The 16,322-nt window shown below is 35.7% G+C and overlaps 2 protein-coding genes across 2 annotated transcripts in view; both read right to left on the bottom strand.

Moving 5' to 3' along the window:
• The window catches only part of LOC140154873 (uncharacterized), a 63,749-nt gene extending 58,700 nt beyond the window's left edge, over window positions 1-5,049 (bottom strand). Inside the window, exons 1-2 of the mRNA XM_072177524.1 lie at window positions 4,811-5,049; window positions 1,136-1,264 (exon numbers count right to left, since the gene is read on the bottom strand). Coding sequence (XP_072033625.1) covers window positions 1,136-1,264; window positions 4,811-4,871 — 190 coding nt within the window. The 5' untranslated portion in view covers window positions 4,872-5,049. The remainder of the gene's footprint in view (window positions 1-1,135; window positions 1,265-4,810) is intronic.
• Window positions 5,050-12,103: 7,054 nt separating this feature from the next.
• The window catches only part of LOC140154146 (uncharacterized), a 67,348-nt gene continuing 63,129 nt past the window's right edge, over window positions 12,104-16,322 (bottom strand). The window contains exons 19-20 of the mRNA XM_072176753.1: window positions 13,816-14,063; window positions 12,104-12,550 (exon numbers count right to left, since the gene is read on the bottom strand). Of these exons, the coding sequence (XP_072032854.1) occupies window positions 12,524-12,550; window positions 13,816-14,063 (275 nt within the window). The 3' untranslated portion in view covers window positions 12,104-12,523. The remainder of the gene's footprint in view (window positions 12,551-13,815; window positions 14,064-16,322) is intronic.

Below are 16,322 nucleotides of genomic sequence, written 5' to 3'. Positions count from 1 at the left end.
ATTGTCACACGTTTGGGACTTTTTTTTTCTTTCATGTGACACCACTCGCGAGCATTGGCATTTTGAGATATGAAAAGGACCCAAAATAACAATATTGACCCGGGCCTTATGAGGAGTGTCACCCCCGTGGGGAAATTATAGTCATGCCTTCTTGGCATTTCGAGATATGAATATTGATCCAGGTCTTATGATGAGTGTCACCCCCGGGTGGGGAAATATTTTTATTATGTTCTTTACTTTTTTCCCTTTCATTTGACACCACTCAGGGGGTCATACCTCTTTGGCATTTCGTGATATGAAAAGGACCCATAATTATGAATATTGACCCGGGTTTTTTTTAATGAGTGTCACCCCGTGTACGGAAAATATATTTTATTACATTCCTTACTTTTTTCTCTTTCATGCAACACTACTCGGGGGGGGGGGGGGTCATACCTACTTGGCATTTCGAGATATGTTCATTTAAGGGATCTGGAATGAACGTTTTGAGCGTTTCGACAGTATTTTTGTGGGACATGAGAGCACATCAGACATATCGAATTACATTCTGAATACGAAGAATGTCTTTCTGATATCAAATAATTTTAATTTTTTGAAATTCACGATATAACTTTTATGACAATTTATTAAAATTTGATATTTTTCACATTTTTGATATATAACAGTCCTCGAAGTAAATTTTATAAATATAATGATATATTCTTAAAGTGTATGTAGCTGGGAGGAAAAGCCGACGATCAATTGAAAATGTTGACCTTTCATATTGAAAATATGGATTTTTTTCCCAAAAAGACCTACTTTTTTGGTGTTTTGGGGAAAAATCCATATCTTCAATACGAAAGGTCAAAATTTTCAATTTATCGTCGGCTTTTCATCCCACCTACATACACATTAAGTATAAATCAACAGATTTATAAAGTTTACTTCGAATACTGTTAAATATCAAAAATATCAATTTTTAATCATTTGCCATAAAGTGTGTATTACATTGCGAATTTCAAAAATCTAAATTATTTGATATCAGAAGGACATTCTTCGTATTCAGAATGCAATTCGATGTCTGATGTGCTCTAATGTCCCACAATAAATACTGTCCAAACGTTCATACCCCATCCCTTAAAACCAAAAGACTTACTGATTTGTCTTGCTAGATCTTGTTCGTTCGGACTTTCATCGGTCCTGCTTATCATGACTATTGTGTATGTAGTAGACTGTCCTGGAACCTCGTCCATGGTGTAACTTGGAGCGTGGAAGACATATTGAACTAAAGAAAATAAATATAGAGAGAAATGGTGACCCATTCTGACTGTAATAATATGTAACATTAATTTTTCAGATTTAATACGATACCAAGGGTTAGAAAAATTACCTTGACAACAAAATCATATACCGGGTACTTATAACACCATTGTGCATGATTTCGGTGTTAATTCTTTTTACACTAGTTTTTCATTCCTTTACCATGTTTACATTTAGCATGTTTTCTGAGCATTTTCTGAGTGTTTTTTGGGGAGTTTTTATTTTTTTATTTTAACATGTTGGCCCACGAATGCGTATGAAAAAAATCAATGTAAAAAGTAGGTAACATAATGCTATAACGGCTTCAGAGCCTTAAATTTCAACATAAAGAGAACACAAAAATGATCAAACACAGTAAACAAAAGGCAACAACATTATTTATGGAAAAAGATATATCTTGAGAGCACAGTTTTGAATGATTCCAGAGTAGCAGCATTTCTGATATCAAAAGGTATGGTGTTCCAAAAACTTGGAGCTGCCACTGAAAAGGCTCTATCCGCAGCGTTGCGGTATCTGTCACAATGGCTCGTTACCATGGTTACATAAGAAACGTAATGAGTCGAGCATGCTAATTGTTTGAGAGTTAAACAATGGTGAAAAGACCAAAGTGCTATTTCCGAAACTGCATCTTACCAGCGCTGCAGCGAAGTTCAAAAACGCCTGAAAAAGGACACGATTCACACAAGAACTGAATTGATTATATCAGTACATTTCCCGGCATGCTTAGTTGGCGCAAAACATACGGGTCAAATTTTATCAATATGATAAGATATTATTACAGTAAACATTGTATAAGAACTATGCAGGGATATTAAGGGTATTAAAATTCCTGAATAGCCAGGCTATGGTACAGGTCACTGGCGTAGCTTTTTGCTTCCGCAAATGGCCGTGGTTGTATGTCATCTGGTCGGACTGGTCCCAACATTTAACCATGGAAATCGTAGATTTAACCCTGTGCAGTGCCATCCTCCTGATCTTACATAGTTAGTCCGAACACACTAATGAATGTGTGACATTGTAAATTGGACTAGACCAGTTATGTCAAACACTGTATGCTACCAATAACTTTTCATATTTTCTCTGACTATTGACCTACTTTTTCACATGCCGCAGTGTTGAGAAAATATTCGTGCCGGTTATATCCCAAACACCCACAGAGGTGATAGTTTACGGCAAGTTTTGTAATTATTACTTGATTTTGATATGTAAGTAATACGATAAAGTCGTCATAGGCAGTAATGTGTTTGTATTAAAAGAAATAACAAAAATAATTATTTAAGTAATAGAAATACTATTTGGAAATTGCACCAAGATTTGCAGATGTTTTTATTTGAACAGTACCAGTTCACCAGTTTTGCTAGTTTTCCTAATCTTTGGGCTAAATTAATAGCATCGTGAAGGTCACATATATCATTTTATACTGTACTGACAGCTTCGGCATGTACTTAAATACAGCTTGTATGTGCATTGTGTTCAGTGTGTACATAGGCTATTTACTCTTCAAATCTTGTGACAAATAGTGCTTGCTGATGCTTGTATAAGGTATTATAGACAAATTATTAGAATGCATGTGCACCAGTAGAAATGGCCCAGGTTGAATAAAATAAATAAACATATGAATGAATATTTTATTCCATGGATTATTTTTGTTGGGACAAAATAATGATATAGTTTGACGCTTTGAAATACAGTTATGTTAGTCATAATAAAGTTACAAAGTTAAAAAATAATATCGAAATATTGTAAAATCAAACTTTTCCCCTCATAAGTTTTAAGCTTTGATATGGAAAGATACCCCAGCCCTGTTGTCTCACCAGAGAAGATGAGCAGAAGTCTTTCTATCTTATGATAAAAAAAACCTCTAGGTATGATTACGAAAATGTTTTAAATAACTATTATCGACAAAAGTTTTATAACAATGTTTTATATAAAATGTTAACATAAAACGTCTTGTGTTATGATGTGAAGGGTTAATATAAAAACAGGGAAAATCTGTTCCAACTGACCAGCAGAGAACAAAGGATAAGCAATAGATAAGATTAAAATCAGGGAAAATATGACACAACCTCCAATGGGGAATAACAAACGTATAAACATATAAAGTTAAAAACTCTTTTAACTTTGTTTATACGTTTTGTGTTATTCCCCCATTGGAAATCGATGTTGTGTCATATGTTCCCTGTTTTTAATTGTGAAGACTTACTCATTCTTTCATTTCTCTTGACAATTTTTCATTTGCCCGCCCTATTCCTTTTTTTTTTAATGAACTTTGCACAATTCACAAACAACAATTTATTTTCCTGACATGCCTAGAACTTGCTTAGTCCCTCACTAACCTCCCCGCCGGATTTTGTGAACAGGGTCATTCTGATCACCACACTCAAAACTGGATGTGTTTGCACATTTACATTATGACCAATACAAAATCTGTTCACGAATCTGCTACAGACAAGTCCAGAATTACTAATCTCAAAATCTTAATGTATACTTGTCTGGTATTAGATGTGTTAGACGGTAGCCTACTTTTGAAAGTTCTTACTTTCGACCCAGCAATTAAATTACACTACTTGCAAGTGTGTGTCCACACGGGGACTTACTTGTAAGCCAACTCACTAGTAAGCGTGACATTCACTGGTACTTAATGATTATGAACAATCACAATAGGATTGGATTAGATTGGATATCATTACATGCGAGTTACTTGCAAACCTTGTTCACACTGGCCTTACATTCGAAAGTAGCTCGCTACATGTAAGATATCTTACATGTAAAATCGTCGAAATAAACTTGCATGAAGTTACAATGTACATGCGAGTGCGTTTAGATGGGCACTACTTGTAAGTTTACATTTCAATAAACTTAAGCGACTTTTCAAGCGACCGTCTGAACAAGCCAAATTCTTAATGTCATGCTAGTTGATCAAAAGTTATTTGTATTTTTTAATACATGTAGGTGTGTTAAGACAGTAGCCTACTTTTGAAAGTACTTACTTTCGACCCATTCACACTACTTGCAAGTGTGTGTAAGCCAACTCATTAATAAGCGTGACCTTCACTGGTAAATTATGCCATGATCATGCACAATCACAATAGGATTGGATAAGATCGGGTCATCAAGGTCATGCGAGTTACTTGCAAGTCTTGTTCACACTGGCCTTACATTCGAAAGTAGCTCGTTACATAAGATATCTTAAATGTAAAATCGTCGAAAGTAACTTGCATGAAGCTACATACGAGTGCGTTTAGACGGCCACAACTTGTAAGTTTACATTCGAAAGCGACTTTACAATCGATCGTCTGAACAGCCTTTGTTTTATAATCAAAAACCCCCAAATTGGTTCTATTATATGGCTTGTTATTAATTTATTATTATCGGCTTTACGGGTTACACTTCTTTTATGCAAAGGATATGGCGTCAAAATGAGATTTTTACACAAATGATCAACTCTATTGAAGGGTGCGGTTCTCTGCCGTACATGTACCTGAAGTAGTAACAATTATAATCCACTTACCTGCTGTCGAATACTGGGCCATGAAGACAGCAACCAGCGCCACAAGGAGAAGTCTCCTCATGTTGGATGGCTGGTGAGATCACTACGTCTTTATATCTCCTTTGAACCCCTTGCTTTCAGCAGAAATCCAACTTTTTCAACCAAAACTTATTTCTAACTTTCCATAAACCTGTCTGACGACCCAACTAATGGCTGCCAATTCAAGTTAACGCATGATGGACTAATTTTATTCACCTTTTATGCACATAAAAAGGGTGTAGAATGCATGTTCATGTTCATGCTACGGGTCAGTAGTTTACAATTATAGCAAACTTGGTAACTTGTGTTCACGAAAATAACAAATTGTCATAATAAGCAACCATATTGTTATAGGGATACACGCACGATCGCGTTTTGTAGCGGTACATTTTGTTGATTCGTTTTCACCAATCCCTGTTTTTTTGAAAATGAAACAATGCACACAATGCAACTTAACTTACAAATTTCGGGATAGTAATTATTTTTTTAAGAAAACACCCAAAAAAAAGCTATTGATTTATATCATTTGAACCACCATAGCTATAATTATATAATGATTATGTATTCGCTGTCGAGGTGACGTAATAATCGGATTAACTACCATAGCAATAGATGAATATAATTTTTAATATATCGCCCTTCACAACAACGTTCACGCGGTACGTACGCATTGAACCATATCATGCTGATCACTCGCACCTGTAAGATTATATCTTTGAAAAGAGCAGTAGAGCCATTCCATGTCAACTCCTGGCATGTGCACCGCAGCACCTCTTCAATTTTTTTTCTGTGTGGTGATAGATATTGATGAGAAAGTAAAATCCTGAAAATTTGAGCTTCATACGCTATTCCGTTTTCCCGTGGCATCAATTTGAAATTTAGGGGGATCAGCTTAAAAAATGTGTCGCAACGCGAAAGACGATGTTTGGAGGTCCATAAATGTACTTAATTGTGTAGAGTTCAAATCTGGCATCAAAAAACTTGTAAGTCCTTTACTTTAAAAGATACAGGGCCTTCAAAATGCAAATTTGTCCATCCAGGACCAACTTCGGGGGGTCAGAACTCCAAAAGTAAAAATAATTTTTTGTCCATTTTTTTGGCAGTCGGAACCTTGGTAGGACATTACTCTTATCCAATATTGAGTCAATTAGGATAATTTTAGCTGAGATATTACCCATGCAAAACTCCAATAGTACATTTTTTGTACATTTTGACCCCCTGAAAACCAATGTCAGACAACTTGCCCCACCAGATATGGCTTGTCAAAATTTGGCCCATATCCCCACTTTTCGCCAGCTAACAGCTGGCTATCTAATTCGGAGATCGTCTCTGTTTGCTAAAGAGATTACAGGGTAGGGGGCCTACTAGCATTGGTTTGAATTACTTTGCGGACCTTTTTATGGTGAAAATATAATGTAAGGCCTACTCTTTGATTTGTAAGAAAAAGAAAGTATGTTTTACAGTTTCAACGAATGAAAACGAGTGAGAATTTCCAGAGTTATGGTTTAAAGGAAATATGACATTAAAAGTTATATGCCAGGCCTAAATAGTTACCACAGCATATCAACGAAAGAAAAGTATAGTATCCTTGTTATCAGGCGTTTTTTGATTTACATTTGCAGACCTCCTGGAGACCAACACAGCATGAGATGTGAGTGTATTGATAACAGAATGAAAATCATTTTTTATGGATGTTAAAGTCAAAGTAAAATAAAACATTCCCTTTCAAAGGGAAAGCCAGCTTCAATGCAGAAGAAGTCTTGTAATTTAGTTTGGGTGGAAGGTATTTTTAGGATCACTCTTTTTTATGACCCATCATGTTTCATGACAGTCCACCAAACCATCAATGATGAGACATGCACACAGAAACAGCAAACCTGTCAACTCTTAAAAATATCCTATATCCTGTATCGTTTTATGGATAAAAATGATTCAAAATGTCATTATGAAATAATTGATATCTTAAACATCAGTTTTGTCTTTTCAACGGGAAAAATTTGATGCAATTTCAGGGCCTATTTTTTTTTGATATGGGTATAATTTATATAGGCCTACGTGTAGGCCTATTGAACAATATCAGTCTTTATACATTTTATAATGTGCTATATTTAAGTATAAATTGCGAATTAATATAAAAATTAATATAACATTAATGTGCATGTATAAGGCAAGTATATGATGGCAGTTTTTAGCCAATTAACTAAAAACTGCAATGTATTTCTTTATATTAATAATGAGCTTAGGGTAGCCTAAAAGGCAGAAAAGACAAAAAGACAGAACAATTTGGAGTAATTAATTAAAGAGTTGACAGGAAGTTATAGGAGTTAATGTTTGGTTTGCTGTTTCTGTGTGCATGTTCTCATCATTGATGGTTTGGTGGACTGTCATGAAACATGATGGATCATAAAAAAAATGTGATCCTAAAAATGCCTTCCACCCAAACTAATTACAAGACCTCTTCTGCATTGAAGCTGGCTTTCCCTTTCAAAGGGAATTTTTATTGCTCTCTCGAGTCATGTCGTTGAATTAGTAGCGTTTTGGGACACTCATATTTTGACTTTGAAAAATGATATTATGCTGAAAAGTACTATTAAACTGGTGTGACTTTTACCCAGAAAAAAAGAATCTGGCCTTAGAAACAGTGTATCTTATCTACTTAAAAAGTTATGGGTCTCTCAAAACCTTGTTTCGTTTTGTGAAAATTTATTTGTAAAAAACGAAACGAAAAGAGGTTTTGAGAGACCCATAACGTCTTCAGTAGATAAGATACAATGTTTCTGAGGTTTTCTTGGTAAAAGTCACCCCAGTTAGTACTTTTCAGTATAATATCTTTTTGCAAAGTCAAAATATGAATGTCCCAAAACGCTACTAATTCAACGACGCGACTCGAGAGAGCAAAAAGTGGGGATCTGGGCCAAATTTTGACAAGCCATATCTCCAAAACCGCTTGGAGTTGAGCATTCATTTTTTCCATGTGTTCATTATGCTCATAGAGGTATGCTAGAAATGATTTTCAGCAAAATTTGAGGGGATGACCAATGACCAACCAACCCTTTTTGTTGATGTGCGAAAGGCTTGGGAAGGATTTAACTTTTTAACTTTATGGTAATAGATCTAGACCTCTTAGTCTAATGTGAATGAAGTGAGAGTTGAATGGACCAAAAGCGCAACTTTCATAACTGCCTCTTTTATAAGCCATTGTGACCACCAACTCAACAATGTGTGACATTGTAAATAATTTGGAACATGTAAACAAAAATGCCAATAACTTTAATATTTTAACATTTTTTGTACATTTTGACCCCCTGAAAACCAATGTCAGATAATTTGCCTCACAATCAACTTTAAGTATGTTGAAAATATGTTCTTGGACAACATTTCTGAGAAATAGTGGCTTGGGGTCTTCATGGTCTTGATGACTTTGCATTAAAAACATCAGTAAGGCTTGCCTAGTCACATAGGAGGCATTCAAGCCATATCTCCAAAACCGCTTGGAGTTGAGCATTCATTTTTTCCATGTGTTCATTATGCTCATAGAGGTATGCTAGAAATGATTTTCAGCCAAATTTGAGGGGATGACCAATGACCAACCAACCCTTTTTGTTGATGTGCCGAAAGGCTTGGGAAGGATTTAACTTTTTAACTTTATGGTAATAGATCTAGACCTCTTAGTCTAATGTGAATGAAGTGAGAGTTGAATGGACCAAAAGCGCAACTTTCATAACTGCCTCTTTTATAAGCCATTGTGACCACCAACTCAACAATGTGTGACATTGTAAATAATTTGGAACATGTAAACAAAAATGCCAATAACTTTAATATTTTAACATTTTTTGTACATTTTGACCCCCCTGAAAACCAATGTCAGATAATTTGCCTCACAATCAACTTTAAGTATGTTGAAAATATGTTCTTGGACAACATTTCTGAGAAATAGTGGCTTGGGGTCTTCATGGTCTTGATGACTTTGCATTAAAAACATCAGTAAGGCTTGCCTAGTCACATAGGAGGCATTCAAGCCATATCTCCAAAACTGCTTGGAGTTGAGCATTCATTTTTTCCATGTGTTCATTATGCTCATAGAGGTATGCTAGAAATGATTTTCAGCCAAATTTGAGGGGATGACCAATGACCAACCAACCCTTTTTGTTGATGTGCCGAAAGGCTTGGGAAGGATTTAACTTTTTAACTTTATGGTAATAGATCTAGACCTCTTAGTCTAATGTGAATGAAGTGAGAGTTGAATGGACCAAAAGCGCAACTTTCATAACTGCCTCTTTTATAAGCCATTGTGACCACCAACTCAACAATGTGTGACATTGTAAATAATTTGGAACATGTAAACAAAAATGCCAATAACTTTAATATTTCAATTTTGTTATTTTAAAACGTATTGGAGGGACATGGAACTTGTGAACCCTTTATTGCAATTGCACAGTACTATACGGAAACTTTTTAAAATGTTTTATAATAAACACAAAAATAGCAAATGTACATTACGGGGATGTATTATTATTCTACTTTTCTTCGGTTTGATAAACCACAGCCAGCGGCATGGCTAGCCTTTTGTGTGTGTGGGAGGAGGCAATGTTCGATTTGTCAATTTTTCCCGATTGTTTATATTTCCGTCCCCATTTGACACATTTTCGTTCCATTTTTAGTCATATAATGACACTTTTTACTCTTTGCCGTCTCCATTTTATCAGTGAAAATATGCGGGAGTTTCCCCTGCCCCTCCGCACCGACCACGCCTACTCCGCTGACCACAGCAGTATGGCAAAATTTGTATTTTTGACAAGGGTGAGACTGAGTAAAACATACCATAATAAAATAATTCAGCGAACATCGATTTCCAAAACCACTTTAAAAAAAAAAAAACAAATTGCACCTTCACCAATAAAACATGGGTACATTACAGTTGACCTATATAGCCTACACTAAATCACTATACAGAAAATATCAAGGATCTTCATAGTCATCCACTTAATTACATATTTTTATTATTACATATAAAAATTTAAATGATTCTTCCTCAGATGCTCATTTCACACATATTTAATTTCATATTTGACTCAAATATACAGAAGACTGGAATGATATGGGGCTGTGCAATAATTATGAGCGATGGGTAGGGTAAAAGGGGGGGGGCAAGGATTTTTGGCAACCCGAGAGGGTCACAAGCAATAATTGGCACACATTCATGGGGCACCTTTTAGATAAAAACGCTCTAAAAAGGCTTAGGAAAACAGTACGGAAACGCAAATTTCCCTGCTCGCTGTTAGAAATGTACCCTCCACGGACTCATAGTGCACAGCCTTAACACGTATTTTAATTTTTTGGTACTGTATACAACCAAGGCATAGAAACGGGCACGTGGAAGAACAGTTTCAAGAAAATCTTGAGAATGGCAGAGAATAATAACTATAACGTGCAAAATGCAATAAACTACCAAATTGTCACACAAATACTGCACTTGCCATTTCATTTTGGTTTAATGTATACATTATGTAAAGAGAAAAGTTTAAAACATCTCTATTAAAATTGGACAATTTCAGAAATGACTCAGATTTGCTCATTAGTTCTCAGAGAGGCAGAATTGTTCCAATGCCTTACATACATCTATGGATTCTGGAGAGCCTCTCCAGGATATTAGTGATGTGAATATGGCAAGAGTCATAGAACTTTATATATATATATTGAAGAGCTTTGTTTCAATACCCCTTACATCCACTTTTGGCTGAAATTGAGTTATTGGCATGGTATTATAGTGTGGGTAAAAATACAAATTTTGGTGGTTGTTTGACCTTCAAACTACCTTCCCTTTCGGAGTTATTGTATATTTCCCGTTTGGGAAATCTTAGGGAATTTCCGGAAATCTGAACTTAAAATGAATATAGAATTGTTTTGTTTTAATTTTTTGATGAATAATAGTAGCCTGGAATGTTCTTTACCTATTAAAACCAAAAGGAGCTGTTTTGGGGTCAATATGATTGAAAAAAATCATTTTAATTAACAAAAGGTGTAGCTTCGGAAATACCTCAAAAATGCCATTTTCCCGAATTTGATTAAAAATTCATAATTAAAAAAGTAAATGAGATATGTCAATTTTTCTTTTTGATTTTCAAAGCATTAGTCAAGTTACATAATGTAGTGCAAACAAATGGACTCAAATTTGATTGCAAAGGTGGTTAGAAAAGGGGTCAATTTATTTTGTTGCAAAACCCCTTACATCCACAAAAGGTGCGATATAAAAAAAAAAAAAAATAGGAAGGCTTGAAAATTGTACCAAACCTATTCTTTTAGTTTCTATTCATCAACACTTTATCCAAACCCAAATTGAATCAAATCGAACAAGTAATACTTTCACAATTAAAAAAAGCTGTTTTTCTCAAAAAGTCAAAAGTGGATGTAAGGGGTTTTGCAACAAAGCTCTTCATATAGCAAACCCAGAACAAGATTCAACCAACGTGATCATTCCTGGATTCCTCGGGGATCCTATAAAACCACACACCAGTTGAAGTTGAAATCAGGTTGAAATTGTAACGTTGTATCAACGTTGGAAATTTCAACCTGATTTCAACTAACTTTAGGTTGAAATCAGGTTGAAATCAGGTTAGGTTGAAACTTCCTAACCTGTGCCCAATGGACCATTAGACCAGACCAATAATCATGATAATAAGTCCTAAATTATATACAGGATTATTAAATTATTCTTTACCTTACACAACTTATCAATTTTTTAATACATTCAGCACTATTTACATTTCTTTATGCACACACATACCCCACCAACCCTCGCGCGCTTCACACACACCCCCACACCATCAAATGTCACAATAAATTTAAATTTAAATTTGAATTGAACAAACAATAAACAAAAAAATACAAGTGCTATACAGCTTATACTAAATCACTAAACATGAAATAGTCACCGATCCTTATGATTGACTAAGAGACTTCATTCCTTTAAACTTTTATACAAATTAATAATGCGTGTTGGCCCAAAGAGGTTACTAATAAGAAACTTTTTCCATCCAGAATTTTCAAAACAATCAAATGTTTCCACTAAACATATGCAACTATGTAAATGTTTACAAAATTTTTTATTTAATTGAAATATATTTTGTTCGTGATACAAAATGTTAAAACATTTTGATAATCATTATAATAAATTAGGTGTTATTTTTTTAGGCCTAGACCTATTTGTGAAATGTTTCAAAAACATTTCAACTCGCGTTTGCTGAGATTGCGATTGTGGATGCATCCCGTATACGCTGGCGAAGTTACGTAATAAATCGGATTAACTACCATAGCAATAGGTGAAAACAATTTTGAGTATATCGCGCTTCACTACAAGCAGGTTGAACTCATCACCTGTGGATGTCTGCAATCATAGATTGAATACAATACTGGTCTTTTCAAAGATACTAATCTTACAGGTGCAAGTAATTGGGCATGATATGGTTCAATGAAGAGGTACCGCGTGAACGTATCAGTGCAGCGCGGTATGTTCAAAAATTGTTTTCACCTATTGCTATGGTAGTTAATCCGATTATTACGTAACTTCGCCAGCGTATACAGCCTTTGTACAGCTATACATAAATTATCATAATACTTCCCGGCCATATTCGTAATTTGGATCAATATTATGATCAACACAAACTGTAACGTTGATCTTCTCTTCAGTAACATGCACTAGCGGTAGGGTCCGTACAGATATGGCTGCAAATAATGGTAAATATAAAACAATCATGAAACATAATGCATGATGAGTGACAGCTAAAATGTGGTGATTATTGTAGATATACCTTGTCACTATTAAATTATTGATAGCCCTCACCATGCTCACAATTACCTAGAAAGTCCTGACGAACCTAGCTCAAGTGACCAAACTAGAGCGGTTAACGCACCATAGCCGAACCATGATGGTTCGGCACTCAGTATATTGTGGAATATCACTGTCACCCGGGGGGCTCATACCTTCTTGGGAGATATGAAAAGGACCACCCAGAATAGGAATATCGACCTGGTTCCTATGAGCAGTGTCATCCCCGATGGGGGAATTTTTTTTTTATTATTATATATTCTTTACTTCTGATCTCTTTCATTTGACGCCACTCAGAGGGTCATAACTTCTTGGTATTTCGAGATATGAAATGGACTCAAAATAGAAATATTGACACGGGTGGGGAAATACATTTAACATATCCTTTATCAGTAGGATTTGAATTATTCACCTGAGAGCATTTAATCAAAACTTTAAGCAAAAATTCAAAACAAATGTCACATACACCCATACACACATTATTTTTATGATACGGAAAAGTGATTGCATAGTCTCCTGCATTGCCAAGACAATCAAATTCCACGTTTGTATTACCTGCCAAGTGCCTTACACACAAGATAACGAGTATTTATAACAGTGGCAATGGGTATAACCAACTTCGCACTTGAAAAATGCAACGTGACCATTACAAAGCAAGTTAGCAAAAAATAATGTATCGTTCTTAAACTCAATTTACACACACATGGCATAAACAAGTTGACCTTGTCTTTTTGTTGCAACGAAACCCATTTCACTTGTTTTATGTGTGCAATGTATCGGCACCTCCTCATTTGATAACGAGACATTATACAAAATAAAAAATAATACAGGTTAAGCTTCACTAAGGGGCTGTGCAATAATTATGAGCCCCCAGGGTAAAATTTCCGAACGGCCCGCCAAAAATCGCTTGCCTCCCCCCCCTCGGCCTGCAAAAAATTCGCTTCCCCACCCCCTCTCGGCCCGCCAAAAAATCTTTGCCCCACCCCCCTTTACGCATGCCAAATTTTTGGGATCCAAAATTGCAAACTTTAAATGGTCTATTTTATTTTGCACAGCCCCTAAATCCATGGCAAAAGAAAGCAGAAGCATAAATCATAAAGTAGGCCTAGTGATAGTACCCATGAAGACCCAAGGCCAAGACCACCATGCACAAAACACTTACGTTGTTTCCGACATATCCTGCATTCGGCAATCCTTTGAGGCCGTAGACATTAGGGCCATTGTAGCCTATGCCATTATTAACAGCATATCCCGGTGGATAATTGGCAAGTGGAAGACCAGCGACAGCGACAGGTCTTGCTCTTGTAAATCCTCCGGTCATGTAACAGAACCCAAGTACTATGATGATGATAAGGATCAATCCAACAACCGCAGCCACAATGATTCCAGCTATAACTCCTCCCCCAAGACCTGTAAACAAGATTTCTAATAGTAAGTTTTCCGTGGGATATCACTTTTGAGAGAACATCGGTCATTTAGTCTCCTCCGCCACCTGTCTGATTCCACTCACTCCGCACAAACCATCTGACAATGAAAACACCACGATCGCTTTTTGATTGGCTAAAATCTTTCCCATGACGTCATCAAGCATGGAGCTTTCAATATATTAATCGGCTACTTAATAATCAGAGGATGATTTAAGCACTTCCCAGCAAGTCTTGCGGTTAGCACAGCTGTGTGAGTGAACATGACACCACTGCCCGCCCACTGCATACACACGTGCATGGTTAAATTTGAATTTGGACAGATATATTTACAGTAAAAACACCTTCAAAAAGTTGGTCGATTTCACATTTTATGTTATCTACAGAAGGTGTGAATTATCCTTCATGCATACATCACTTTAGATCTGAAATCGACCAAGTAATAATGACACACGGGCAATTCTAAAACAACATCTTTTGCATAGAGTTCAATGGGATTTGAAAAGTAAAGTGGCAGTTGAAACTCGAGTGATAACACTTTTACAGTGCATGATGGGGCTTCCTTAAATCATCCTCTGCTTAATAATATCGTGAGTCATCAGTGACGTGGAATGATATATTATACCCCACTTAAAGTTCCCTGATTCATCTTTCTCGTGTCACATCTCAAAGACAATCACGAATGGCGTTATACGTTAAACTTTGCAGAAGGTTTGTGTTCGTGTGGGCGGATTCAAACTGGTTGCGGAGATAATTCGCTACTTGTTGAATGCTTATGAGTTTATTACATGTTATTGCTATTTGTTCTGTGTCATATTGTTTTGTGTAAATGAATACGCTACCTAAAAAGAGGTCAGAGGTCATAACAGTGATAATGTAGGACATCTGCATAAAGACTATAACTAAAATACCAAGTATAGATGAATCCCAGATGGTCCTTCATTTTGGATTGGGTGATGATGTGCGACTGGGATTTTAAAAACCAGCCCCCAAAACCAGGTATATATACCAAATTTGCAGAAAACGTGACCCAAAGTATTGAGATGTTGATGCGTGTAAATGTACTTAGCCTCCTGCGGCACTCGTGCATTAGACACATCAGGGCAATTCCATGTTAAAATGACATTTTTTCAAAAATATGAACTTTGCAATTGGCAATGATTGATGATATATTTTGATTATACACCCTTTAAAGTTAACAAAAAGAAATTTTCAAATGAATATCAGCTGCAGTATTTTTTTTTTCATTGATTTGAAGGATTTAATGTATTTTCCTACATCTTGTTAATAGCAGATAGTCAAAGTAATTAATTTTTTTTTCTCATTAATATATGGAACAAAAACAATTCTTTTTTGTGATAGTGTTGTTTGATACATAATTTGTCAAAATAAAAAATAAAAAATTAGGAAGCTGTGTTGGTAATGGTCAGGATGGCACGGCAAATTGTATAATGTTAAGCATGTAACGCGAGTCACAAAAAGAACAACTTTTTAATGCAGTAAAAAATCTAAAGGGTTATAAATGTTCCCTTTCATTTTCCTCCTGGTTTGGGTCATAACTCATAATTATTTCATAAGGTTTTTGGTTTGCTACAATTGCACCACCAGAGGCAGACTATTCAAAATGGTAACGCGAGTCACAATGTAACGCGAGTCACGATATTGTAACGCGAGTCACACATATTATACAGCTCTCTATACAGTAGGGCTAGAAAATAATCCATAAATAATCACTAAAACTTCTCCCTCCCACTTTTACCCTCCCCAGGACTCATAATTATTGTACATCACTTACAAATTGCAGGACTGGAAATTGTTTTTGTCCCCATCTGTGGATTCAAATTTACAATTTGACTTTCCATTATAAACACCCATTATAAACACCCACTGCCACCATTCCACCCCAGTTTCTCCACCTAACCCCAGAACAGAGGGTCATGTTTAAAGTTGAATTCCACAATATAAATTAAATAGAGCATGTTTAGAGCTTTCAAATTGAGCTGTGTTATCAAATAGTGAGTGTAACAGTCACGTAACGCGAGTCACGCACTAAGTTGGCCATTTTAAAAATACCAAACTCAAATGTACTCAATGTTTGCTTCTTGTAGTATAGCTGCAGTAAAAGGTAAACTGTGTGCAGCTTCTTGTTTGAGGAGAAATATTGAAAAAGTAAAAGCTCAATTTGGAAGGGGTAATTTTAGTAACAAAAGTCACAACCACATTTTTGCCAATAAATGTTACATCG

This window comes from Amphiura filiformis, chromosome 6 (assembly GCF_039555335.1).
Source record: "Amphiura filiformis chromosome 6, Afil_fr2py, whole genome shotgun sequence".
Lineage (NCBI taxonomy): Eukaryota > Metazoa > Echinodermata > Ophiuroidea > Amphilepidida > Amphiuridae > Amphiura > Amphiura filiformis.
Note: the sequence above shows the minus strand (reverse complement) of the source record. Positions and strands in the feature narration are given on the sequence as shown.